Source organism: Branchiostoma lanceolatum, chromosome 3, assembly GCF_035083965.1.
Source record: "Branchiostoma lanceolatum isolate klBraLanc5 chromosome 3, klBraLanc5.hap2, whole genome shotgun sequence".
Taxonomy (NCBI): Eukaryota; Metazoa; Chordata; class Leptocardii; order Amphioxiformes; family Branchiostomatidae; genus Branchiostoma; species Branchiostoma lanceolatum.
The window spans coordinates 1281452-1308860 of NC_089724.1; the positions used below are offsets into that span (position 1 = coordinate 1281452).

At 42.2% G+C, this 27409-nt stretch overlaps 1 protein-coding gene across 1 annotated transcript in view; it reads left to right on the top strand.

Annotated features, from left to right (window-relative positions):
- The window catches only part of LOC136429144 (fibropellin-1-like), an 89447-nt gene that overhangs the window by 12908 nt on the left and 49130 nt on the right, over window positions 1–27409 (top strand). The window contains exons 2-13 of the mRNA XM_066419022.1: window positions 5656–5797; window positions 6363–6460; window positions 7238–7396; window positions 7644–7775; window positions 8247–8282; window positions 8962–9167; window positions 9600–9807; window positions 10286–10402; window positions 11107–11220; window positions 11831–11944; window positions 12876–12989; window positions 14752–14865. Coding sequence (XP_066275119.1) covers window positions 5656–5797; window positions 6363–6460; window positions 7238–7396; window positions 7644–7775; window positions 8247–8282; window positions 8962–9167; window positions 9600–9807; window positions 10286–10402; window positions 11107–11220; window positions 11831–11944; window positions 12876–12989; window positions 14752–14865 — 1554 coding nt within the window. The remainder of the gene's footprint in view (window positions 1–5655; window positions 5798–6362; window positions 6461–7237; window positions 7397–7643; window positions 7776–8246; window positions 8283–8961; window positions 9168–9599; window positions 9808–10285; window positions 10403–11106; window positions 11221–11830; window positions 11945–12875; window positions 12990–14751; window positions 14866–27409) is intronic.

Sequence of the window (27409 nt, forward strand, 5' to 3'; positions counted from 1 at the left end):
CGATGGACTGACATCGGCCTGAAAACACCGCACGTCATCATGACGCATCCGCCGCAGCGCGAATCACATTTCAGCGTGCGTCTCGGCAAATTGGAAGCGAAAGGTCAACCAAAAGGTCAACCTTTGAGTGCAGCCATTAATCGGTGTCACTCACGGAAAATCATTTCCAGTAAATACTTTTCTTCACTACGCAACTTCTCTGACAAAAGATGGAACGTAAAGCCTCTCTCTCACTGGACCCGCGGCACATTGGCGGCGTCACTGCGTCCTAAACTGGATTTGTGTTACTATATCATCGGGATATCATGCAAAACGTTCAAGTATGACTGAAAAGACAACGAAACACGCAAAGCGTGATTTCTTTGTTATCGACGAAACTCGTTGAGAGCGCTGTCGCCAACGTGCCACACGTCCAGTGAGATCTGTCGCAGCGAGGTCACCAACGTGCCGCACGTCCAGTGAGATCTGTCGCAGCGAGGTCGCCAACATGCCGCAGTCCAGTGATCATGAGATCTGCATCTTAAGACAACCCCTGAGAAAATAAAGGTCAAAGACTGATGTCCTCGAGTCCTGTCGTTTGGAAATATTATCCGGTCTCTCAGAACACCAAGTCTCCGATTATGAATTAGGCCACAGCAGTTAAATTCTATAAATGGCGTCTACGAGAACATCGACTTTCGTAGCCTGGTCACCAGTCTCTACTGGTTGGCTTAGGTGCGTCTTACCAGGCCCAGTCTGCTATATTGGCAGGTTTCTGTCAGATCGTCCATAGCTGCCATATAGAGTTTCTCAGCCACCGTAGCTTCGCCGCCGACGTAATCTAATCCAAGGCCGTAAACCAACACCCCGAGCGGGCTAAGCTGTCTGGGCGGGCGGGGGTTACTCCCAGCGCCGTAGAGATATCGGGGAGCGGCCGATGGTATTGTTTCCAGGCTTTGATTTTCGTTGTAGAAGCATATCTAGTAGTTTGTTAGGGGTACTGTGCTAGCACAGAATCATCACTTTCTGTGTGTATTAAACACAGGGATAAGTCCATCTTGCAGCTTCGGTCAATATTATAACGCCAGTGGTCTTTGTTTGGAAACATTTGACGTCTTCATTTGTTCACATTGTTTTCATTCGCGCTGGAGCATTTGAATTTTCTCATGCGCTCAAACAAAAAAATGCTTAGGTTAAGAAATAAATGACGAGGTACCTCTAGAAATACCTAGGCGCCCTTTCGTTAGCTAATGACAAACAAGCACACCCGCACACACACAAACACACAAACACACAGAAACATACAAACACACACAAACAATGGTGCACACACATACATACACACTGAAGCACACACGCTGATGCACAAACACATACACACCGATACACACACACACTCACACAGACACACACACACACAGACACACACACACACACAAACGCACACACAAACACAAGCACACACACTGACGAACCCACACTCGGACACACATACACACATACGAGCACAAACACACACAGAGAGAGACACACACCGACACACACACACACTGACATACACACACCGACACACACACACACACCGACACACACACACACACACTCACTAACACACACACGGACACACACGACTACACACAGACAAACAGAGAGAGAGTGAGACACACACACACACACACACACACACACACACACACACACACGAGAACACACGAGAACACACACACATACCCCACCACATACGCACATGAAGAGAACGGGGCAGCCACATGATCATAGCCCAACGGACCACGCGCGTCATTGAAGGCACGGCATGCATGAATAAACACGCTTCAAAATCAGTCAACCATAATCTGAATATCGTCAGTTTGATTTCTTTCTTTTTTTTCAAAAAAAAAAAAGAATGGTTTCTTTACTTCGATTGAATGAAAGGGCCAGCAACAATATTCTCGACAGTTTGATGGCAAAAAAGCATAACTTTGAAACAATTGACCTTATGGCTGAATTGTGAGACAAAAGGTCAGCAGTTGCACGGGTACAATTTAGTAGCTTGGGGTAGCCCCAGGACACATCAGGCATGATTATTTCAAGCAGACAATCTACTTTTTCATCTTAGTGATCATTTAATTTTTTGAAAACATTTGCTTTGAAGACGAGTTACTGCATGGAATTGTGATGTCATCCATATCCCTGGCCATGCTGGCATCTACCACACTGAAGTGGCGCCAAATTGACTGGAAATACCTTTCCTTTGGTACCATCAACCTGACTGGGGCCGATTTTGTCAATACCATTGTACAAACTGTTTGTCTGGGCACAAAAAACAATTCCGTCTCCTTGGTCGATAAAAAGGCTGCCGAGGAGAAGGAGGAAGAGTTAACGTGCGACAAAAGCAGAAGAAATGTAGCTAAAAATGGGAGTCATTGCAAATAACGGGATGAAGGGCCTAGGCAGCTTCCGAAGTCATTACCCCTCTAATTTTTTAAGAAGAAGTAGTAGTAGTAGTAATGTTTATAATGCACTTGTGTGCTTTCCAATGCTCCATTATCACATCATCCACGCATTACATTACCTTAAGGATAAACAGCATAACGAGGCCATAAAAGATAATATTCCCGAGACATTTAGAGTTTTATAGAATTGACTGATTGAAACATTTATCTTTTTTCTCATCGTGAGAGGGAGGTCCCCGCTTTTAGATAATGATCGCTTTAATGACTCATACCGGTGCAACCGGTTTGAAATTTTGGCGCACGCGCAGTTACGGCATCGTGGTCTCGTATCAACTACTACTTTTCTTTCTACTTAATAAACCACCAGAGAGACTTACCTTTTTTCTGAAACAATTTTTTATTAAATCAATTCCACATCCATGCACGAAACTGCTTCGTTTCTTGTGTTCGTTTCGAGCTGGTTGTTGTCCTTTATATGAGGAGTATGACTATCTCCTTTAGCTGTCTATCTAAGACTCTAAGTGATAGCTAATTTTCTAGGAGAGAACACTACAAATACATAAATGATATAGGATTACAATTAAAGTACAGCTAACATGAAATTACAGTAACACTCAATTGTTATTTGCTTTTGTGGTTGTCTGTCCTTCTAAGTCTACGATGATTCAGCGTATAGTTACTTGTACAGCCGGTCTGCAAAAACCCTTGGGCACCTATTTAGTGGTAAAAGACAGGCTGTCACAAGTCTTTAAGAAATCGAGGTCATTCTTATTCTTAGGCTATTAAGTTATTGGTTTACTAATTTTTTTATATATATATAATGACAATGACAATAGATATATTAGATTTGTACAATGCTATTTGAGCTTCTAGCTGTTACCCAGTTAAGGCAATATTTTATGTTCTTGCGTGCAGACGATTAATTTGATGTTGACGAGAATTCCAGGGCTGCACAGATATTCAAACAAAATTTACAGAGTCGTACGAGTTCATCTCCAAGCAGATCTCCACGGACGGTGCTAGAATCGTACAAGCTAGCCAGAGAAGCTCCAGTCAGTCAGGGAAGTTGTCAGGCACCGGATTGTAAAAAAAAAATATTTCTGCCAGTTGGATACGGTCTTTGCAACCGTTGGGTCTGCTTGAAGACTAGAACGAGGCACTGCTAAGAAACATCCGAATTTAACGGGTTTCATCAGACCAACTTCGAAGAAACAGACGAATTCTACTCGGAATTCTTCATAAACGAGTTTTACAGAATACACAAATTTATTGAGGTTTCTCGGTAGTGGATGGTATAAATTCTGTAAAATCCGTGAATATTCCGTAAACTGCCGAAAACGACTACTCCGAAAACGACTACTAAATAGGCACTCCTGAATTCGCTCTCTGACGTGTGCAGAAGCCTCTTTTACCCAGCCGGGTGTGTCGCACAGAACGCAGTGACATTTGGTCTCGTGTGACGCCCCGTGCCGTGGTAATTGTTGCCGGGTCGTCCGAATATTCCTCCGGGCACGGACCGCAATCAGCCCGCCGCCTCACGCACCTCGGGCTGAAAAAGTCAGGTGTGGGACCCGAAACCAAGCAGATGTATGATAAATGTATCATTCAATGATAAGTGGAAAAGTCAACTGCCAACTGCGCACCGTTTAACCATTGACCGGCATGGTATCCCATTCGCAACGTGTTATCAGGCATATCGAGGAGTGGTTGTCTTGTCGGATGTTTGGTCAACGCTGAATCAACATTTCGATGTCTTTTTTTACACAACCTTAAGCCCCCCCCCCCCCTCACACTTGTGCGTATACTAGAGTGCGCATGAGTTGCGCATCAACATTTTTTGGGGTTTAAGTAAAGTTTGCGGGGAAGAGGTTGTTACTTACTTTGACCGACCGTTGTGCAGTCTGGTTATCGAACCTAAGAAATTAGTTCTTCGGCTGCAAACTTAACTTAAACCGAAAACATGTCAATACGCAACTCATGTGGACTTGTATATACGTGTGATGGGAGGGGTGTATAGACGGGATATCACTGTCGACGCGATATCGACGAACTACATACGTGAACACGGCCTTATACGTGACGTTCTGTCGACATGTTGCCTCAGACCCCTTAATAGATTATTTCTCTAAGTAAAGGCGTAGTCTTCTGGTAATGTTATCCGAGCCACCCTCCCCCCATTCTCACACTCACAAACAGTCTACACTGGCCCCGACTCACCTCTGACATTTTGACACCAGTCCGACAAGTTTACTTTCGGGACTAGAACTATGAACCGTAGCACGAATGGTGGTCTGGAGGGGGAATGCAAATGCTTCTACTTTAAAGTCGTCTTTATGCGGGTGGGTGTTATTTCAACTTGTTCGAAAGCTCCAAATCGGTTGAACTCCTTATAATTTAACCCAAAAATCAGGAGAACCATCCATTCCAAAGTTAGGGCACTCGCGTTGATATAGAATCCAGACACACTGACGAGTTCAGACGTTTTGAGAATGATTACGCTTGCGACAATGCTCATTATGTACTAGGACTAATTAACATATTTACCAAGGTTGAATCATCCCTGCCACCAAACGGGCATACAATCTTAAACAGAAATTTACCACACCCACGTCAAAAGCGGTTCAATGGAAGACACGCTATTTACCTAGCGACAAAGGGTTGAATTGCAACCGTTGTCGCAGTGTTGCGTAGGTTCTAAGGGAAATACAGCCAAGCTAGTGCATGTAGCCCAAGGGTGCACCCGGGGGAGCCACGTGCACGACCTCAAGTTTTACACTATCCACGCAAGAACCGAAATACGTCTTAACATTTGGACTTAACATTATCTCAGTATTGATGCTTTAAAATATATATGTTTGTTACAATGACACCTCAAGTAACTGGATACAATTTTGAAACAGTCTGTTTCAAAATTTTATCCAGTTGCTTGAGTAACTATTTTTGGCGTATCTTACTACCTGTATGTCTAACTTTCATCAACGTACAATAACACCTGTTAATAGCGACAGCTCGCTGCGGTGCAATGTGAACCTGTCAGAATTGCCCTGAAGAAAAGGACAGACGGTAAATGAAACGAAAGCTCTTGTTAGATATGTGGTTGTAGATAAAGAACTTTCTTATTCCAACTCCTATATAGATACAAATGAAATGTGCATACGACTTTCCACCCACAGTCAGTAAACGCCCAACTCTTAACAGATTTCCCTTTTTCCCTTTGTTTCAGTTTGCCCACTAGTAAATTATGCATCGACCAGTATCGACGGTTACTGCTACAGGGAGAAAGTGGGGCAATTTGACTTCCACGCAGCCGAGGACATCTGTGCGGCAGACGGCGCGCTCCTCATAACGGACAAAAACCCCTACAGGTACGAGGATGGGTGTTTCCTGGCAACGCCGGTGACAGGTCGTTTCGCTTTATTGTCAGTTCGTTACAGTTCGTTTGCCTACATAGTAAAAGTCGTTTCGCTACATTTGACTGTTATTTTTGTAAGTAGACAAATAGTATTAGAAACCGTTTCCCCACCAGCGCTAGCATATAGTCACAGAAGTGGTTCTCATTTGTTTGTTTTGATATACTTTTTCATGTCGCATTCTGCATGTATTATTCACATTGGAGAAAAATTAACACACACACACACACACACACACACACACACACACACACACACACAAACGCACGTATTTGTATATGTATAGCGTGCGCCAGCAGCTGGTTATATTACACTGAACGACCTGCCACACCCAACCTTTGCAGTTCTACTTTTAATGGCTGCCTAGTATGAAGATACCTCAACTGTACATGGTGACTACGAACACACGCAAAATTACACCGCAAACCAACAAGAATACTTAACGGTACTTTACTCGGGCAGTAGCGTTTGTAGTAGGACGGATTCTCAGCTGATTTGTCTTCGTCCTGTTCTTGTCCAGACATATGTGGCTACAGTTGAAAGACTTCGCCCAGGGGTTTTGGCTCGGGTTGCAGGATGAAGACGTACACGGGGAGTACTTTTGGAGCGACGGAGAACGTAAGAAGCAATTTATTACTGCCCCGATTTTTTTCCCTCAAACAAGAGAACAGCAAATGTACTTAAGCCATGTACGTGTATGGGCATTCCCTCTTTAATTATACAACATAAGTCCTAATTTGTTTAATTTGCATCTCATTGTTTACATGTCTGTCTAAGCTAACTGCATACCGAATGTAATTGAAATAAGTTGTTCCTTTGTTCAGTTATCCTCCTTGAAAGACTTTTAACAAAAACAGCCTGCAGTTCCAGAGCATGATGATAAGGGTCCAAACCTGCACAACTTCTTGTTAACGTCAAAATCTATGTGGCACAAAGAAAGGATAGCATATCAATAAGAAAAGGTACAAAATCTGCTGCAGTTACAAAGTAATACACCAAACGGCCCAAATTCGACCTTGTCCTTTGCCTTGCCATCATCACAAACTATTTAGAGGTTCGTTATTTCTGTCCACAAATTTGCGGTAACTCGGTCAGGAAGTATGTGGTCTACGAACTCTTGGTTTACATAGTAGTAATACACTAGCAATAAATAGATAAGGCAAGTTTAAAGAGGGTTGTCATATGTGATTTCTGAGTGGTTCTACGAACTCTGACCTGCAACTTCCTGCATCTGACCTTTTTTTGGTTTTCTTCTATCTGTTCGCCTTTTGTCCAACGTCCGGTTAGTTTCGACGTGCCTAGCATCCAAATGCCAATATGCTGCGGCACACACCAGCTGAAAATAACAACTCCACGAAGTTAATGATCGCTAATTATTTTCTTCTTCAACTGAAGCTTTGACGCAGCAGACATATTGGGAGCCCACAATTCCCGACGACCCCAACAAGCATTGCGTCATCTCTGTTCGATTGGGAGTCGGAGGGGTCACCGAACAGTCGAACTGGGCGAACGCAGACTGTCACAACTACACCACCAACGTTGTCTGTGAAATTGGTAAGTAAACGAAATACAGCACAGTTAGCGTATCGTCAAGTGCAAAAGAAAAATTGTTTGAATCTCAACCCATTCACACCAGGGCTTTTGAGGCCCGCGCCAACTTTCATGTTGCATTGCTCCTGAATAGCTTACGCTAGAATCGCCAATCTTGGTGACTTTTCCTAAAATGTACTTGATTGTGAACACACCCAGTAATTCGCCCAACATGACGACATTATTCACGGAGTACCCGTTCTTTTTGCAGATAACGACGAATGTGCGGACCCCGCTGAAAACGCCTGTGACGGCGAACCCAACATGCACTGCGTCAACACCGTCGGGTGGTACGAGTGTGAGTGCGACGCCGGGTACCACTGGGAGGGCAACATTTGTGCGGGTGAGTTCCACATGGCCTTGGGCAACAGTCCTGTGTGGGTTGCGTTGTTCTTGGTTTCTTATTCTTTTTAATGCTATTTATTTACAACTGTTGTTAGCGATATACAGCATCAATTTTTAATTTGAGGGTCGGCTTTATCCTTAAGATATAACTGAAATTTCATACATATTACTAAGATCAATATTTGGATACAGGAAGTATTTGAAGATTTCATTCTATTACAGAATGATAGTTGAAGCGATAGGGTAAGGTTGTCGTTTACAAGAAACCGAGTCAGCTGAGAGAGGAAGGTTTCGTGTTGCAATCACCAGGATGTACAAGAAAGACGTAGTGAACATCTGTAGGGTTTAGTTTATGGTATGCTGCATCGCGTCGAGGGCGAAATATGCTGCCTTTGCTTGCAAATGTTGCCTTTCTAGTTGTTACTTACATCTTGTACTGGCTTCACTGAATCTTGTTCCTTGCTTACAGAGGAGCACGTGGGCCCAACCGAAGCTCCGGTAGTAGGTAAGCACGTCAGCAGTGTTATCATTACTATTGGCTAAACACTGCAAAAATTCGTATTTCCCGAGAACCATAGTAGAATGGAACTCGTTGTCATCAAGTACTGTAGGAGCTTCATCACTAAGTAGCTTTAAAGAACGGTTGCAGTCAGATATGCAAAGACTAGGTGTAACAGACCGTTCGGTGTAATATGACCAGCTGCTGCCGCGCCGCGTGCCTGCGAAGCTGGTGTGTTACGCCTGATGGCGGTTATACCGGCTATATAGATACAGATACAGATACAGATGCATGTGAATCTGGGCAGGCCAACAGTGGGAGAAAGAGTTGTACTCCAAACCACAACCTTCCATTCTGTTTAGATTACAACCCTGATGGTAAGGAATACTAAAAAGAAGTAAAATAACGTAACCCAAGTAAAAGAAACTTGCGTAGTTAGCGACCATTCCTCTGGACTGAGAGGCCAAGAGTTCGAATCCCGGCTGTGTCGCTCAATCGACATGCAGTCGACTGGTCCACTGTCCATTGTGCTTGCCGAACAGAGCCTGGAGAATTCCCCCGGTATGATGTAAACCTATGAATACTATATATACCGTCTGACTTCTCTGTCACGACCAGAGAAAGAATAGTTCTTCGGCGAGCTTAACTGGTTCTAGATCACTTTCACTTTTTCACTTTCCCGCAGATGAATGTCCCGTTGGCTGGGACGACTCGTTCACAGGGATGTGCATCAAGGCGTTTGATATCAACGCCAACTGGCCCATGGCCCACCACACGTGCGGCACGAAGGAGAGAGGTCGGCTGGTCACCATCGAAGACCAGGACAAGTTGGACTTCATGATATCTTACGCTGGCGCCCCTAACTACTATTGGATCGGCTTAAACGACGTGGTAAGTATACCAAATAACAGTTACTTAAGCGACTGGATATGGTTTTGGAAACGGTCAGACTTTTCAAGTAGCATCCACTACTTTTCGTCAGTGCAAGATTTGTCTATCGGCAGGTTTGTGTGCAACATGTGCGTAACAGAACCAGTCAGGATTGCCCGGCAGAGGAAGGTGATAGACCGAAACGCCGGTCTGGAATAAAACACTTGGTTGTGTACAAACTACTTTGTCATCTGCCACTCGTGTACAGTATGTAAGGCATTGCCAGGTGAAACGCACCAAACAGTAGTATACTTGATACGTAAGGCCCCCAGTCCACTAGACGGCAAAACGTCGGTGAAATAATACACTTCGTTGTGAAACAAAGAACTCTGTTATACAGTGACTTACCAACCTGATGAAACGGCTGAACGGTTCCTTTTTTCCGTTGTATAGTTCGATGAGGGGACGCTTGTGTGGACGGACGGAGATGAGCTGGACCCCGCAGAGTTTACCTCCGGCATCCCGTGGAACTCCGACCCAAACCACCAAAATACAGGAGCCATAGACTGCGTCTGCTTCGCTAAAGCGATACTGAATGGCGAGTTTAACACGTGGGCTTTCGAGGGCTGCTTGACAAAGAAAAAATTCATTTGTGAGATCGGTATGTTTATTCTTTTTTTTTCCAACTATTTATTAATTTATATATTTACCTGTTTATCAAAAGTGCAACCGGTTTACCAATCATGCTAAGTTTAAAAAAGTATAAGGATCAACATGTTAATGCAGATCTTCAAAACCATCTACGCTTACGTCGTAATTTGGACTTTCCGCAAATTTAAAATCATATGTGACCCTTCATAAAGTTTTGTGATATATTGTTAGAATGTTCCAAGGATGATGAGGGAAGTTTCATATCATCATTTTCTGAATAAGTACGCATGTGCAAAGTCAAAGGAGAAGACACATCAACAAAAGACGTCCGACATTGCTATGCAAATCGACCGACGGAGTCTGTACATGTATAAAGCATGGTCGAGACAAGAACTGTTTACAAGTCAGGGGCCTTCACCTTTGACCTTGCGCACGCGTACTTTGAATGGTGAACCTCCTTATGACCAACCGACCCTCTCGTGTTTCAGATATCGACGAGTGCAAGGCTAAACCATGCCTCAACAACGGCACGTGTCACGAGGAGCACCCGGTCGGCTACAGCTGCACATGCGCGCCTGGCTTCGAGGGAGATCACTGCGAGACAGGTGAGTCACGCTAATTGCTTAATACCCCCTCTCACTTGGCCCGCGGCACGCTGGCGGCGTTGCTGCTTAAGCACCTCTCTCACTGGACCTGTCAACTTTCAACTTAGTCAACTTTTGTAGTCAATGGTTACCTAGTAGATAGAATTTAGAATGCAGCTAGGTCCCAGCTTGATCGCCTTCTAGTGAAATTGGGCCTTGACGAAATTCGCTCCACTTTGAGTCAGATATAAAGTAATTGTTAGCATTCAGCTACTAAACATGTAATACAAATAGATGTATGAACTGTATGTTTATGACTTTTATTATATACACATACAATACTGGCTCATCTGGATGAGGTATCGAAGAAACCCATGCATTTTTTAAATATTTTCGGTCATATTGTCAAAAAAGACGTTGATGAGAGTAAGACATCCAGGTAAACAATCATACTAATATACAATTTAAACTTTAATACTGGATGAATGACGGAGATTATTTCCGGAAGTATCGGGTGGCATCCACCATCACCATCGCCCTCCTTCGGTAATCTCCGTAATATATCTAGGAGTAGAGTTTAAATTGTATATTAGTATAAAAAAGAAGCTAGTATCCAGTCTACATGTTACTGAAAGTAAGGGACTATATTAATTGTAAGATGCCTTTGCTTTAAAATGTACTGCGTTGTTTAGCGAAATTACAGCAATGTTAATATATCATTGCAGATATAGATGAATGTGTTAATGTGACCTGTCTAAACGACGGAACGTGTATCGACGGCATCAACGATTACACTTGCAATTGTACTGATGGCTTCGAAGGGGATCTCTGCGAAATAAGTGAGTTCTACGTCCGTACTATCATATTATTCCATATAGCATTTATCAGACATTCTCAAAAAAACAACAGAGTCGCGATGATGTCAGAATGCATTATTTATCGATAGATGTCTAACCGTTTTAAAAGGATAGAGTCATTAGAAATTGGAGTACTAGTATTTTAACAAGGCCAACACGTGGGATCTATATTGATTTATTTGCCATATGTTCTTTGATATTTGGCTTTGAAAGCCTTTTATTTATCAGTCACCATATTTGTACATCACTTGTTCCATGTGTTACACCGTATGTATATTTGTATTGTATAGCAACTTTTACAACTAGCGGACTTTGTAGTAAGACAGCATGTGGTTCAAGTTTCCTCTCCTTGAGTGCCCGATCTATTTTCTTTTTAAATTCGTTTTTGTTCTGAGCATGCAGTCAACCAATACAGTGGAAAACCTGTCCCAGATATACGTACCCTGCTTTACACGTGCCATTTCTGCCCCGCCAACGCTGTTTTTGACGGAGGTGGGCTAAATAGAACAGGGGGTTCTATCGGTCTTCTATTCGTTCGATATGGTGTTCGACAGGATCGGTCTATTACCACAATGCTATTATATCTTTGCAGATATAGACGACTGCATTGGTGTGACCTGTCAAAATGGCGGAACGTGCGTCGACGGACTCAGCGATTATTCCTGCGACTGTGCTGATGGCTATGGTGGCGATCATTGTGAAACAGGTAAGTTTGTTTGTTTGAATGTTTTTATGCTTAACCGGGGGAAACCATGTCGCCTACAACACTAGTTCTCCCAATGCAATTGCTTTGCACTATATTCCATTGACCAAAACGTTCTTAGTAAAGGGGAAGGATGGCGCCCATATGAAGTTAATGTTGAGTACGTTTATGGATTGCTAAATATTTACAATATCTACCCTAGGCAATAATTTGGGTTCAAAGTAGAAAACAGAGACGTAATGAGGTAAATGTACATGTATTCAGCGAATGCTTTTCACAAAGACAAATAAGATGTTCACTCTTAGGGCCAACGCGAATGAACACTAGTGACCTTTAATCAACCTCAACATACGTGTGATTCCAAACACTAAGCCATTAGATCGTCATGAGAATAAAAATATCGACATGTACTTGACAGGTTGATTTATTGCGAAGGCAGATGGCCTTAGCCTCCATCTCAGAGTTAACTCCCTTGGCCCGTGTAAGAAATCGCGTCACCCCCAAATATATTCGCCTCCTTTCTTGGAAGTCTGCGAAGGAGGCTAGATCACCTAGTGAAGGAATGACATACTTTTGGAGCGGGTTGTTGGGATTGTGATAGCTAAGCTGAATCTGAAGCTCCGCCCTGTCGCTGTTGGTGGAACGAGCTTTCAGCAGCCGTTTCCCGTCTTTCCTTAAGAGTTGGTTCAGGCAATAACTATATGGCAAATAGGAGCATTATAAACTTGTAGCCTATTGTTCCCTCGTTGTCTACTTACCAACGACGATGCTATGAAATAGATTCATCACTGCATGAAGAATTTTTAAAACTATTTTTAACTACTAGACTCATCACTTTTTTTTAAGACTGCACAGTTAATATCATTTCTACGCTGAATAGCAAAACGTAGCATCAACACAATTAGCCACTGACGCCTTTAAATATGCATTGCAGAGGCTGACGAGTGCGACCCTAATCCGTGTCAAAATGGAGGAACCTGCACCGACCTATTCAATGACTTCAACTGCTCGTGTGCAACTGGCTGGGAAGGAGATACATGTGAAACAGGTAGGTGTTATGAATTATTATACCTTTTGGCACTGAATAAAAAATTCACAAAAGACTAGCAAAACAGCAATGTTCAGATGACGTTTGTTGTCAAATAACGACTAGTTTTGAATAAGTAGGTAAATACCAAGAGTGTTTTGTTTGAGACTTTGTTTATTCATGAGAAGCTCAATTCGGAAGGCAGGTCGCTTTCCATCGGGGTAATGCGGGAAGAGGTCAGGGACAGATACAATATAACGCAGATACAAAGTCATTCAAGTCCCAACTCTATGAACATATATCATTACATAAACACCGAGTTGCATGTTCCCACGTTCATGAACTGTCATGGTTTTCTTTAGCACTAGTTACTTGCTCATTTTTGTGCCACTGTGTGATATATATCCACGGATAGTTGTCAAAAAATGCTGGGATTTTTTAGAAATGTTAATAAGGGCTCTACAAGAGTCATATGGACACTTGAAGAGGAATTAAGCTGTTTTGTCATTCCACTGGGACGGCGCTCTCACGAGAGCGCCGCGAGAGCGCGGAGGGAGCGCGGCAAGAGCGCCATGCACGCCGTCACCTCGGCAATGGTGTTGAATATGTTCAAAACAGTATTGTGAACATCTTCTAAGGAGAATAACTGAACAGAGAAACGTTGGATTTCCATGATATTTTGTAAGCAGGTAGCTTGGACAGAGATGTACATAATAGTGCATACTATGCTTGTTGGGACTTAATTTGCATAACTAATGAGGGAAATCTATATTTGCAATCATAAGACTTAAAGACATTGTGTTTTCAACCATAAAACGCACACACATGTAACATGTGTAGTTTATGGCAAATGGAGCATCAACAGATACCAATTATGCAAATAAATTCTTAATTTGCATAATCAATGCAAAAGTACCATGATTCATCTAAGTGGTATATAAAAGGACTGTCAATATGTGTAAATTTGTTAAAGGTGTTTATGACGAAGCATATATTATGTAAAGGTGTAAGCATGAATATTTGCATGAACAGAATAGTTCATGGAGATATGAGGTCTATGAAGTCTTATTTAAATATGTTTCAATGGGTAAAATGTATGACTTCAAAGACAAAATGGCACAAAAAACGTTTAAAGAATCGTTCTTTATCTCTTGAATTCGTTCAGTGATCCGTCAAGTCTTTGTTCACTCATAAAAGGTTGCTGATATTTGATATTCTGGTCGCGCTGAGAGCGCTCAAGGGTCGCCGTAGAGAATCCACTTGGGCACGTTTTCCAGGGGTTCGGCGCTCTCACGACAATTTTAGGTCGCCGTGAGAGCGCGGCGTGAGCACCGTCCAAGTGAAATGGGGGTATAATAAACTTTTACTATGTGGTAGATAATGACAAAGGCTCTGCAAGGGGGTTATCAGGACTTAAAAGGACACAGCAGCAGTTGATGTTCCTCTTCTCAAAGGTAAAACCATCCATACATATTGCCGAAGAGCGGAGAAAAAGCCCCCTTAAAAATGATTGAAATTTAGCGCGATAAAAAGTGTGCTTTCATTGGTTCTGATAACCCCCTAATACACTCTCTTGATATCAATGCTTGCCTTGAATTTTTGGTCTGTGATACTCCGGGACACATTCTATATGAAAAAAAATACTGAAATGCTCTCGTATCAGTGGATCACAACAACCTTCTTAACGACGAAAATAAAATTTCTATAATTTTGGGGGGTGCATAGCATTTGTACACGATTTTTCTGGAGGCACATTAACTGCCATCCCAATATGTCAATACAGACATCGACGACTGTGCATCTGTGACCTGTCAAAATGGCGGCACTTGCATTGACGGCGTTGACAACTACGGCTGTGATTGTGTTCCTGGCTATGATGGAGACCATTGTGAAAATGGTACGTACTCCTATTATAACGCCGAAATCATTTTCTTTTTCGATTTCAGAGAGCTCTCTCTACGAATTGCCACACTATGTCCTAGCGACGTTCCACTCTCATTCAGTTATATTTACTGAAAAGCTCTCGTATCAGTTGATCACAACAACCTTCTCAACGACGAAAATAAAATTTCTATAAATTTGGGAGGTGCATAGCATTTGTACTCGATGTTTTCTGGAGGCATATTAACTGCCATCCCAATATGTCAATACAGACATCGACGACTGTGCATCTGTGACCTGTCAAAATGGCGGCACTTGCCTTGACGGCGTCGACAGCTACGCTTGTGATTGTGTTGCTGGCTATGATGGAGACCATTGTGAAAATGGTTGGTATTTCTATCATAACGGTATTTTATTCCGATTTCTAAGAGCCCTCTTTACAAAAAAACACACGACCATGTCCCGAGTTACGTGTTATGGTCATTCAGGTTTTACCTGTTAAGCTCTCGTATCAGTGGATCACACAACCTTCGTAACGACGAAAATACAACTTCTATAATTTTGGGGGGTGCATAGCATTTGTACTTGAATTTCCTGGAGGCACATTAACTGCCATCCCAATATGTCAATACAGACATCGACGACTGTGCATTTGTGACCTGTCAAAATGGCGGCACTTGCCTTGACGGCGTCGACAGCTACGCTTGTGATTGTGTTGCTGGCTATGATGGAGACCATTGTGAAAATGGTAGGTACTCCTATAATAACGGTAGTTTTTTTCCGATTTCTAAAGCCCTCTCTACAAAATATACGACTATGTGCAAGCGATGTTCCACTTTCATTCAGTTATTTACTGAAAAGCTTTCGTATCAGTGGATTACAACAACCTATTTAATAACAAAAATAAAATTTCTACAATTTTGCGCGGTGCATAGCATTTGTACACGTTTTTTTCTGGGGGCATATTAACTGCCATCCCAATATGTCAATACAGACATCGACGACTGTGCATTTGGGACCTGTCAAAATGGCGGCACTTGCCTTGACGGCGTCGACAGCTACGCTTGTGATTGTGTTGCTGGCTATGATGGAGACCATTGTGAAAATGGTAGGTACTCCTATCAGAACGGTTGTTTTTTTTCCGATTTTTAAGAACCCTTTCTACCAAATACACGACTATATTCTAGCGACGTTCCACTCTCATTCAGTTATTGACTGAAAAGCTCTTTCGTATCAGTGGATCACAACAACTTTCTTAACGACGAAAATAAAATTTCCACAAATTTGGGAGATACATAGCATTTGTACACGATTTTTCTAGAGGCATATTAACTGCCATCCCAATATGTCAATACAGACATCGACGACTGTGCATCTGTGACCTGTCAAAATAGCGGCACTTGCGTTGACGGCGTCGACAGCTACGCTTGTGATTGTGTTGCTGGCTATGATGGAGACCATTGTGAAAATGGTAGGTACTCCTATCATAACGGTAGTTTTTTTCCCGATTTCTAAGGGTCCTCTCCCCAAATACACAACTATGTGCTAGCGACGTTCCACTCTCATTCAGTTATTGACTGAAAAGCTCTTTCGTATCAGTGGATCACAACAACTTTCTTAACGACGAAAATAAAATTTCCACAAATTTGGGAGATACATAGCATTTGTACACGATTTTTCTAGAGGCATTTTAACTGCCATCCCAATATGTCAATACAGACATCGACGACTGTGCATCTGTGACCTGTCAAAATGGCGGCACTTGCGTTGACGGCGTCGACAGCTACGCTTGTGATTGTGTTGCTGGCTATGATGGAGACCATTGTGAAAATGGTAGGTACTCCTATCATAACGGTAGTTTTTTTCCCGATTTCTAAGGGTCCTCTCCACAAAATACACAACTATGTGCTAGCGACGTTCCACTCTCATTCAGTTATTGACTGAAAAGCTCTTTCGAATCAGTTGATCGCAACAACTTTCTTAACGACGAAAATACAATTTCCACAAATTTGGGAGATACATAGCATTTGTACACGATTTTTCTAGAGGCATATTAACAGCCATCCCAATATGTCAATACAGACATCGACGACTGTGCATCTGTGACCTGTCAAAATGGCGGCACTTGCCTTGACGGCGTCGACAGCTACGCTTGTGATTGTGTTGCTGGCTATGATGGAGACCATTGTGAAAATGGTAGGTACTCCTATCATAACGGTAGTTTTTTTTCCCGATTTCTAAGGGTCCTCTCCACAAAATACACAACTATGTGCTAGCGACGTTCCACTCTCATTCAGTTATTGACTGAAAAGCTCTTTCGTATCAGTGGATCACAACAACTTTCTTAACGACGAAAATAAAATTTCTACAATTTTGCGCGGTGCATAGCATTTGTACACGTTTTTTCTGGGGGCACATTAACTGCAATCCCAATATGTCAATACAGACATCGACGACTGTGCATCTGTGACCTGTCAAAATGGCGGCACTTGCCTTGACGGCGTCGACAGCTACGCTTGTGATTGTGTTGCTGGCTATGATGGAGACCATTGTGAAAATGGTAGGTACTCCTATCAAAACGGTAGTTTTTTTTCCGATTTCTAAGAGCCCTCTCTACAAAATATACGACTATGTGCAAGCGATGTTCCACTCTCATTCAGTTATTTACTGAAAAGCTTTCGTATCAGTGGATTACAACAACCTATTTAAAGACAAAAATAAAATTTCTACAATTTTGGGCGGTGCATAGTACTTGTACACGATTATTCTGGGGGCACATTAACTACCATCCCAATATGTCAATACAGACATCGACGACTGTGCATCTGTGACCTGTCAAAATGGCGGCACTTGCCTTGACGGCGTCGACAGCTACGCTTGTGATTGTGTTGCTGGCTATGATGGAGACCATTGTGAAAATGGTAGGTACTCCTATCATAACGGTAGTTTTTTTTCGGATTTTTAAGAACCCTTTCTACCAAATACACGACTATATGCTATAGCGACGTTCCACTCTCATTCAGTTATTGACTGAAAAGCTCTTTCGTATCAGTGGATCGCAACAACTTTCTTAACGACGAAAATAAAATTTCCACAAATTTGGGAGATACATAGCATTTGTACACGATTTTTCTAGAGGCATATTAACTGCCATCCCAATATGTCAATACAGACATCGACGACTGTGCATCTGTGACCTGTCAAAATGGCGGCACTTGCGTTGACGGCGTCGACAGCTACGCTTGTGATTGTGTTGCTGGCTATGATGGAGACCATTGTGAAAATGGTAGGTACTCCTATCATAACGGTAGTTTTTTTCCCGATTTCAAAGGGCCCTCTCTACAAAATACACGATAATGTGCTAGCGACGTTCTCTCAGTCAGATATTTACTAAAAAGCTCTTTCGTATCAGTGGATCACAACAACTTTCTTAACGACGAAAATAAAATTTCTACAATTTTGCGCGGTGCATAGCATTTGTACACGTTTTTTTCTGGGGGCATATTAACTGCCATCCCAATATGTCAATACAGACATCGACGACTGTGCATCTGTGACCTGTCAAAATGGCGGCACTTGCCTTGACGGCGTCGACAGCTACGCTTGTGATTGTGTTGCTGGCTATGATGGAGACCATTGTGAAAATGGTAGGTACTCCTATCATAACGGTAGTTTTTTTCCCGATTTCAAAGGGCCCTCTCTACAAAATACACGATAATGTGCTAGCGACGTTCTCTCAGTCAGATATTTACTAAAAAGCTCTTTCGTATCAGTGGATCACAACAACTTTCTTAACGACGAAAATAAAATTTCTACAATTTTGCGCGGTGCATAGCATTTGTACACGTTTTTTTCTGGGGGCATATTAACTGCCATCCCAATATGTCAATACAGACATCGACGACTGTGCATCTGTGACCTGTCAAAATGGCGGCACTTGCCTTGACGGCGTCGACAGCTACGCTTGTGATTGTGTTGCTGGCTATGATGGAGACCATTGTGAAAATGGTAGGTACTCCTATCAAAACGGTAGTTTTTTTTTCCGATTTCTAAGAGCCCTCTCTACAAAATATACGACTATGTGCAAGCGATGTTCCACTCTCATTCAGTTATTTACTGAAAAGCTTTCGTATCAGTGGATTACAACAACCTATTTAAAGACAAAAATAAAATTTCTACAATTTTGGGCGGTGCATAGTACTTGTACACGATTATTCTGGGGGCACATTAACTACCATCCCAATATGTCAATACAGACATCGACGACTGTGCATCTGTGACCTGTCAAAATGGCGGCACTTGCGTTGACGGCGTCGACAGCTACGCTTGTGATTGTGTTGCTGGCTATGATGGAGACCATTGTGAAAATGGTAGGTACTCCTATCATAACGGTAGTTTTTTTTCCGATTTTTAAGAACCCTTTCTACCAAATACACGACTATATGCTAGCGACGTTCCACTCTCATTCAGTTATTGACTGAAAAGCTCTTTCGTATCAGTGGATCACAACAACTTTCTTAACGACGAAAATAAAATTTCCACAAATTTGGGAGATACATAGCATTTGTACACGATTTTTCTAGAGGCATATTAACTGCCATCCCAATATGTCAATACAGACATCGACGACTGTGCATCTGTGACCTGTCAAAATGGCGGCACTTGCGTTGACGGCGTCGACAGCTACGCTTGTGATTGTGTTGCTGGCTATGATGGAGACCATTGTGAAAATGGTAAGTACTCCTATTATAACGCCCAAATCATTTTCTTTTTCCATTTCTAAGAGCCCTCTGTACGAATTGCAGGACTATGTCCTAGCGACGTTCCACTCTCATTTAGTTATTTACTGAAAAGCTTTCGCATCACTGGATCACAACAACTTTCTAAACGACGAAAATATAATTTTTAACATTTTGAGAGGTGCATAGCATTTGTTTGCGATATTTCTGGAGGCACATTAACTGCCATCCCAATATGTCAATACAGACATCGACGACTGTGCATCTGTGACCTGTCAAAATGGCGGCACTTGCGTTGACGGCGTCGACAGCTACGGCTGTGATTGTGTTGCTGGCTATGATGGAGACCATTGTGAAAATGGTAAGGACTCCTATTATAACGTCAAAAACATTTTCTTTTTCCATTTCTAAGAGCCCTCTCTACAAAAAACACGACTATGTCCTAGCGACATTCCACTCTCATTCAGTTTTTAACTGAAAAGCTCACGTATCAGTGGATCACTACTACTTTTTTTACGACGAAAATACAATTTCTATCATTTGGGAGGTGTAAAGCATTTGTACACGATTTTTTTGAAGGCACATTAACTGCCATCCCAATATGTCAATACAGACATCGACGACTGTTCATCTGTGACCTGTCAAAATGGCGGCACTTGCGTTGACGGCGTCGACAGCTACGGCTGTGATTGTGTTGCAGGCTATGATGGAGACCATTGTGAAAATGGTAAGGACTCCTATCATAACGCCAAAAACATCTTCTTTTTCGATTTCTAAGAGCCCTCTCTACAAAAAACACGACTATGTCCTAGCGACATTCCACTCTCAAGTAGTTTTTAACTGAAAAGCTCTCGTATCAGTGGATCACTACAACTTTTTTTACGACGAAAATACAATTTCTATCATTTGGGAGGTGCAAAGCATTTGTACACGATTTTTTTGGAGGCACATTAACTGCCATCCCAATATGTCAATACAGACATCGACGACTGTGCATCTGTGACCTGTCAAAATGGCGGCACTTGCGTTGACGGCGTCGACAGCTACGGCTGTGATTGTGTTGCTGGCTATGATGGAGACCATTGTGAAAATGGTAGGTACTCCTATCATTACGCCGAAATAATTCTCTTTTTCGACTTCTAAGAGCCCTATGTACGAATTGCAGGACTATATCCTAGTCACGTTCCACTCTCATTCAGTTTTTTACTGAAAAGCTTTTGTATCACTGGATCACAACAACTTTCTAAACGACAAAAATTCAATTTTTAACATTTTGGGAGGTGCATAGCATTTGTTTGCGATATTTCTGGAGGCACATTAACTGCCATCCCAATATGTCAATACAGACATCGACGACTGTGCATCTGTGACCTGTCAAAATGGCGGCACTTGCGTTGACGGCGTCGACAGCTACGGCTGTGATTGTGTTGCTGGCTATGATGGAGACTATTGTGAAAATGGTAAGTACTCCTATTATAACGCCCAAATCATTTTCATTTTCCATTTCTAAGAGCCCTCTGTACGAATTGCAGGACTATGTCCTAGCGACGTTCCACTCTCATTCAGTTATTTACTGAAAAGCTTTCGCATCACTGGATCACAACAACTTTCTTAACGACAAAAATACAATTTTTAACATTTTGGGAGGTGCATAGCATTTGTTTGAGATATTTCTGGAGGCACATTAACTGCCATCCCAATATGTCAATACAGACATCGACGACTGTGCATCTGTGACCTGTCAAAATGGCGGCACTTGCGTTGACGGCGTCGACAGCTACGGCTGTGATTGTGTTGCTGGCTATGATGGAGACCATTGTGAAAATGGTGGGTACTCCTATAATTACGCCGAAATAATTCTCTTTTTCCATTTCTAAGAGCCCTCTGTACGAATTGCAGGACTATGTCCTAGCGACGTTCCACTCTCATTCAGTTATTTACTGAAAAGCTTTCGTATCACTGGATCACAACAACTTTCTTATCGACGAAAATACAATTTTTAACATTTTGGGAGGTGCATAGCATTGTTTTGCGATATTTCTGGAGGCACATTAACTGCCATCCCAATATGTCAATACAGACATCGACGACTGTGCATCTGTGACCTGTCAAAATGGCGGCACTTGCCTTGACGGCGTCGACAGCTACGCTTGTGATTGTGTTGCTGGCTATGATGGAGACCATTGTGAAAATGGTAGGTACTCCTATCATAACGGTAGTTTTTTTCCCGATTTCTAAGGGTCCTCTCCCCAAATACACAACTATGTGCTAGCGACGTTCCACTCTCATTCAGTTATTGACTGAAAAGCTCTTTCGTATCAGTGGATCACAACAACTTTCTTAACGACGAAAATACAATTTCCACAAATTTGGGAGATACATAGCATTTGTACACGATTTTTCTAGAGGCATATTAACTGCCATCCCAATATGTCAATACAGACATCGACGACTGTGCATCTGTGACCTGTCAAAATAGCGGCACTTGCGTTGACGGCGTCGACAGCTACGCTTGTGATTGTGTTGCTGGCTATGATGGAGACCATTGTGAAAATGGTAGGTACTCCTATCATAACGGTAGTTTTTTTCCCGATTTCTAAGGGTCCTCTCCCCAAATACACAACTATGTGCTAGCGACGTTCCACTCTCATTCAGTTATTGACTGAAAAGCTCTTTCGAATCAGTTGATCGCAACAAATTTCTTAACGACGAAAATACAATTTCCACAAATTTTGGGAGATACATAGCATTTGTACACGATTTTTCTAGAGGCATATTAACTGCCATCCCAATATGTCAATACAGACATCGACGACTGTGCATCTGTGACCTGTCAAAATGGCGGCACTTGCGTTGACGGCGTCGACAGCTACGCTTGTGATTGTGTTGCTGGCTATGATGGAGACCATTGTGAAAATGGTAGGTACTCCTATCATAAAGGTAGTTTTTTTTCCCGATTTCTAAGGGTCCTCTCCACAAAATACACAACTATGTGCTAGCGACGTTCCACTCTCATTCAGTTATTGACTGAAAAGCTCTTTCGTATCAGTGGATCACAACAACTTTCTTAACGACGAAAATAAAATTTCTACAATTTTGCGCGGTGCATAGCATTTGTACACGTTTTTTCTGGGGGCACATTAACTGCAATCCCAATATGTCAATACAGACATCGACGACTGTGCATCTGTGACCTGTCAAAATGGCGGCACTTGCCTTGACGGCGTCGACAGCTACGCTTGTGATTGTGTTGCTGGCTATGATGGAGACCATTGTGAAAATGGTAGGTACTCCTATCAAAACGGTAGTTTTTTTTCCGATTTCTAAGAGCCCTCTCTACAAAATATACGACTATGTGCAAGCAATGTTCCACTCCCATTCAGTTATTTACTGAAAAGCTTTCGTATCAGTGGATTACAACAACCTATTTAAAGACAAAAATAAAATTTCTACAATTTTGGGCGGTGCATAGTACTTGTACACGATTATTCTGGGGGCACATTAACTACCATCCCAATATGTCAATACAGACATCGACGACTGTGCATCTGTGACCTGTCAAAATGGCGGCACTTGCGTTGACGGCGTCGACAGCTACGCTTGTGATTGTGTTGCTGGCTATGATGGAGACCATTGTGAAAATGGTAGGTACTCCTATCATAACGGTAGTTTTTTTTTCCGATTTTTAAGAACCCTTTCTACCAAATACACGACTATATGCTATAGCGACGTTCCACTCTCATTCACTTATTGACTGAAAAGCTCTTTCGTATCAGTGGATCACAACAACTTTCTTAACGACGAAAATAAAATTTCCACAAATTTGGGAGATACATAGCATTTGTACACGATTTTTCTAGAGGCATATTAACTGCCATCCCAATATGTCAATACAGACATCGACGACTGTGCATCTGTGACCTGTCAAAATGGCGGCACTTGCGTTGACGGCGTCGACAGCTACGCTTGTGATTGTGTTGCTGGCTATGATGGAGACCATTGTGAAAATGGTAGGTACTCCTATCATAACGGTAGTTTTTTTCCCGATTTCTAAGGGTCCTCTCCACAAAATACACAACTATGTGCTAGCGACGTTCCACTCTCATTCAGTTATTGACTGAAAAGCTCTTTCGTATCAGTGGATCACAACAACTTTCTTAACGATGAAAATAAAATTTCCACAAATTTGGGAGATACAAAGCATTTTTACACGATTTTTCTAGAGGCATATTAACTGCCATCCCAATATGTCAATACAGACATCGACGACTGTGCATCTGTGACCTGTCAAAATGGCGGCACTTGCGTTGACGGCGTCGACAGCTACGCTTGTGATTGTGTTGCTGGCTATGATGGAGACCATTGTGAAAATGGTAGGTACTCCTATCATAACGGTAGTTTTTTTTCCCGATTTCTAAGGGTCCTCTCCACAAAATACACAACTATGTGCTAGCGACGTTCCACTCTCATTCAGTTATTGACTGAAAAGCTCTTTCGTATCAGTGGATCACAACAACTTTCTTAACGACGAAAATAAAATTTCTACAATTTTGCGCGGTGCATAGCATTTGTACACGTTTTTTCTGGGGGCACATTAACTGCAATCCCAATATGTCAATACAGACATCGACGACTGTGCATCTGTGACCTGTCAAAATGGCGGCACTTGCCTTGACGGCGTCGACAGCTACGCTTGTGATTGTGTTGCTGGCTATGATGGAGACCATTGTGAAAATGGTAGGTACTCCTATCAAAACGGTAGTTTTTTTTCCGATTTCTAAGAGCCCTCTCTACAAAATATACGACTATGTGCAAGCGATGTTCCACTCTCATTCACTTATTGACAGAAAAGCTTTCGTATCAGTGGATTACAACAACCTATTTAAAGACAAAAATAAAATTTCTACAATTTTGGGCGGTGCATAGTACTTGTACACGATTATTCTGGGGGCACATTAACTACCATCCCAATATGTCAATACAGACATCGACGACTGTGCATCTGTGACCTGTCAAAATGGCGGCACTTGCGTTGACGGCGTCGACAGCTACGCTTGTGATTGTGTTGCTGGCTATGATGGAGACCATTGTGAAAATGGTAGGTACTCCTATCATAACGGTAGTTTTTTTTCCGATTTTTAAGAACCCTTTCTACCAAATACACGACTATATGCTATAGCGACGTTCCACTCTCATTCACTTATTGACTGAAAAGCTCTTTCGTATCAGTGGATCACAACAACTTTCTTAACGACGAAAATAAAATTTCCACAAATTTGGGAGATACATAGCATTTGTACACGATTTTTCTAGAGGCATATTAACTGCCATCCCAATATGTCAATACAGACATCGACGACTGTGCATCTGTGACCTGTCAAAATGGCGGCACTTGCGTTGACGGCGTCGACAGCTACGCTTGTGATTGTGTTGCTGGCTATGATGGAGACCATTGTGAAAATGGTAGGTACTCCTATCATAACGGTAGTTTTTTTCCCGATTTCTAAGGGTCCTCTCCACAAAATACACAACTATGTGCTAGCGACGTTCCACTCTCATTCAGTTATTGACTGAAAAGCTCTTTCGTATCAGTGGATCACAACAACTTTCTTAACGATGAAAATAAAATTTCCACAAATTTGGGAGATACAAAGCATTTTTACACGATTTTTCTAGAGGCATATTAACTGCCATCCCAATATGTCAATACAGACATCGACGACTGTGCATCTGTGACCTGTCAAAATGGCGGCACTTGCGTTGACGGCGTCGACAGCTACGCTTGTGATTGTGTTGCTGGCTATGATGGAGACCATTGTGAAAATGGTAGGTACTCCTATCATAACGGTAGTTTTTTTTCCCGATTTCTAAGGGTCCTCTCCACAAAATACACAACTATGTGCTAGCGACGTTCCACTCTCATTCAGTTATTGACTGAAAAGCTCTTTCGTATCAGTGGATCACAACAACTTTCTTAACGACGAAAATAAAATTTCTACAATTTTGCGCGGTGCATAGCATTTGTACACGTTTTTTCTGGGGGCACATTAACTGCAATCCCAATATGTCAATACAGACATCGACGACTGTGCATCTGTGACCTGTCAAAATGGCGGCACTTGCCTTGACGGCGTCGACAGCTACGCTTGTGATTGTGTTGCTGGCTATGATGGAGACCATTGTGAAAATGGTAGGTACTCCTATCAAAACGGTAGTTTTTTTTCCGATTTCTAAGAGCCCTCTCTACAAAATATACGACTATGTGCAAGCGATGTTCCACTCTCATTCACTTATTGACTGAAAAGCTTTCGTATCAGTGGATTACAACAACCTATTTAAAGACAAAAATAAAATTTCTACAATTTTGGGCGGTGCATAGTACTTGTACACGATTATTCTGGGGGCACATTAACTACCATCCCAATATGTCAATACAGACATCGACGACTGTGCATCTGTGACCTGTCAAAATGGCGGCACTTGCGTTGACGGCGTCGACAGCTACGCTTGTGATTGTGTTGCTGGCTATGATGGAGACCATTGTGAAAATGGTAGGTACTCCTATCATAACGGTAGTTTTTTTTCCGATTTTTAAGAACCCTTTCTACCAAATACACGACTATATGCTATAGCGACGTTCCACTCTCATTCACTTATTGACTGAAAAGCTCTTTCGTATCAGTGGATCACAACAACTTTCTTAACGACGAAAATAAAATTTCCACAAATTTGGGAGATACATAGCATTTGTACACGATTTTTCTAGAGGCATATTAACTGCCATCCCAATATGTCAATACAGACATCGACGACTGTGCATCTGTGACCTGTCAAAATGGCGGCACTTGCGTTGACGGCGTCGACAGCTACGCTTGTGATTGTGTTGCTGGCTATGATGGAGACCATTGTGAAAATGGTAGGTACTCCTATCATAACGGTAGTTTTTTTCCCGATTTCAAAGGGCCCTCTCTACAAAATACACGATAATGTGCTAGCGACGTTCTCTCAGTCAGATATTTACTAAAAAGCTCTTTCGTATCAGTGGATCACAACAACTTTCTTAACGACGAAAATAAAATTTCTACAATTTTGCGCGGTGCATAGCATTTGTACACGTTTTTTTCTGGGGGCATATTAACTGCCATCCCAATATGTCAATACAGACATCGACGACTGTGCATCTGTGACCTGTCAAAATGGCGGCACTTGCCTTGACGGCGTCGACAGCTACGCTTGTGATTGTGTTGCTGGCTATGATGGAGACCATTGTGAAAATGGTAGGTACTCCTATCATAACGGTAGTTTTTTTCCGATTTCAAAGGGCCCTCTCTACAAAATACACGATAATGTGCTAGCGACGTTCTCTCATTCAGATATTTACTAAAAAGCTCTTTCGTATCAGTGGATCACAACAACTTTCTTAACGACGAAAATAAAATTTCTACAATTTTGCGCGGTGCATAGCATTTGTACACGTTTTTTTCTGGGGGCATATTAACTGCCATCCCAATATGTCAATACAGACATCGACGACTGTGCATCTGTGACCTGTCAAAATGGCGGCACTTGCCTTGACGGCGTCGACAGCTACGCTTGTGATTGTGTTGCTGGCTATGATGGAGACCATTGTGAAAATGGTAGGTACTCCTATCATAACGGTAGTTTTTTTTCCGATTTTTAAGAACCCTTTCTACCAAATACACGACTATATGCTAGCGACGTTCCACTCTCATTCAGTTATTGACTGAAAAGCTCTTTCGTATCAGTGGATCACAACAACTTTCTTAACGACGAAAATAAAATTTCCACAAATTTGGGAGA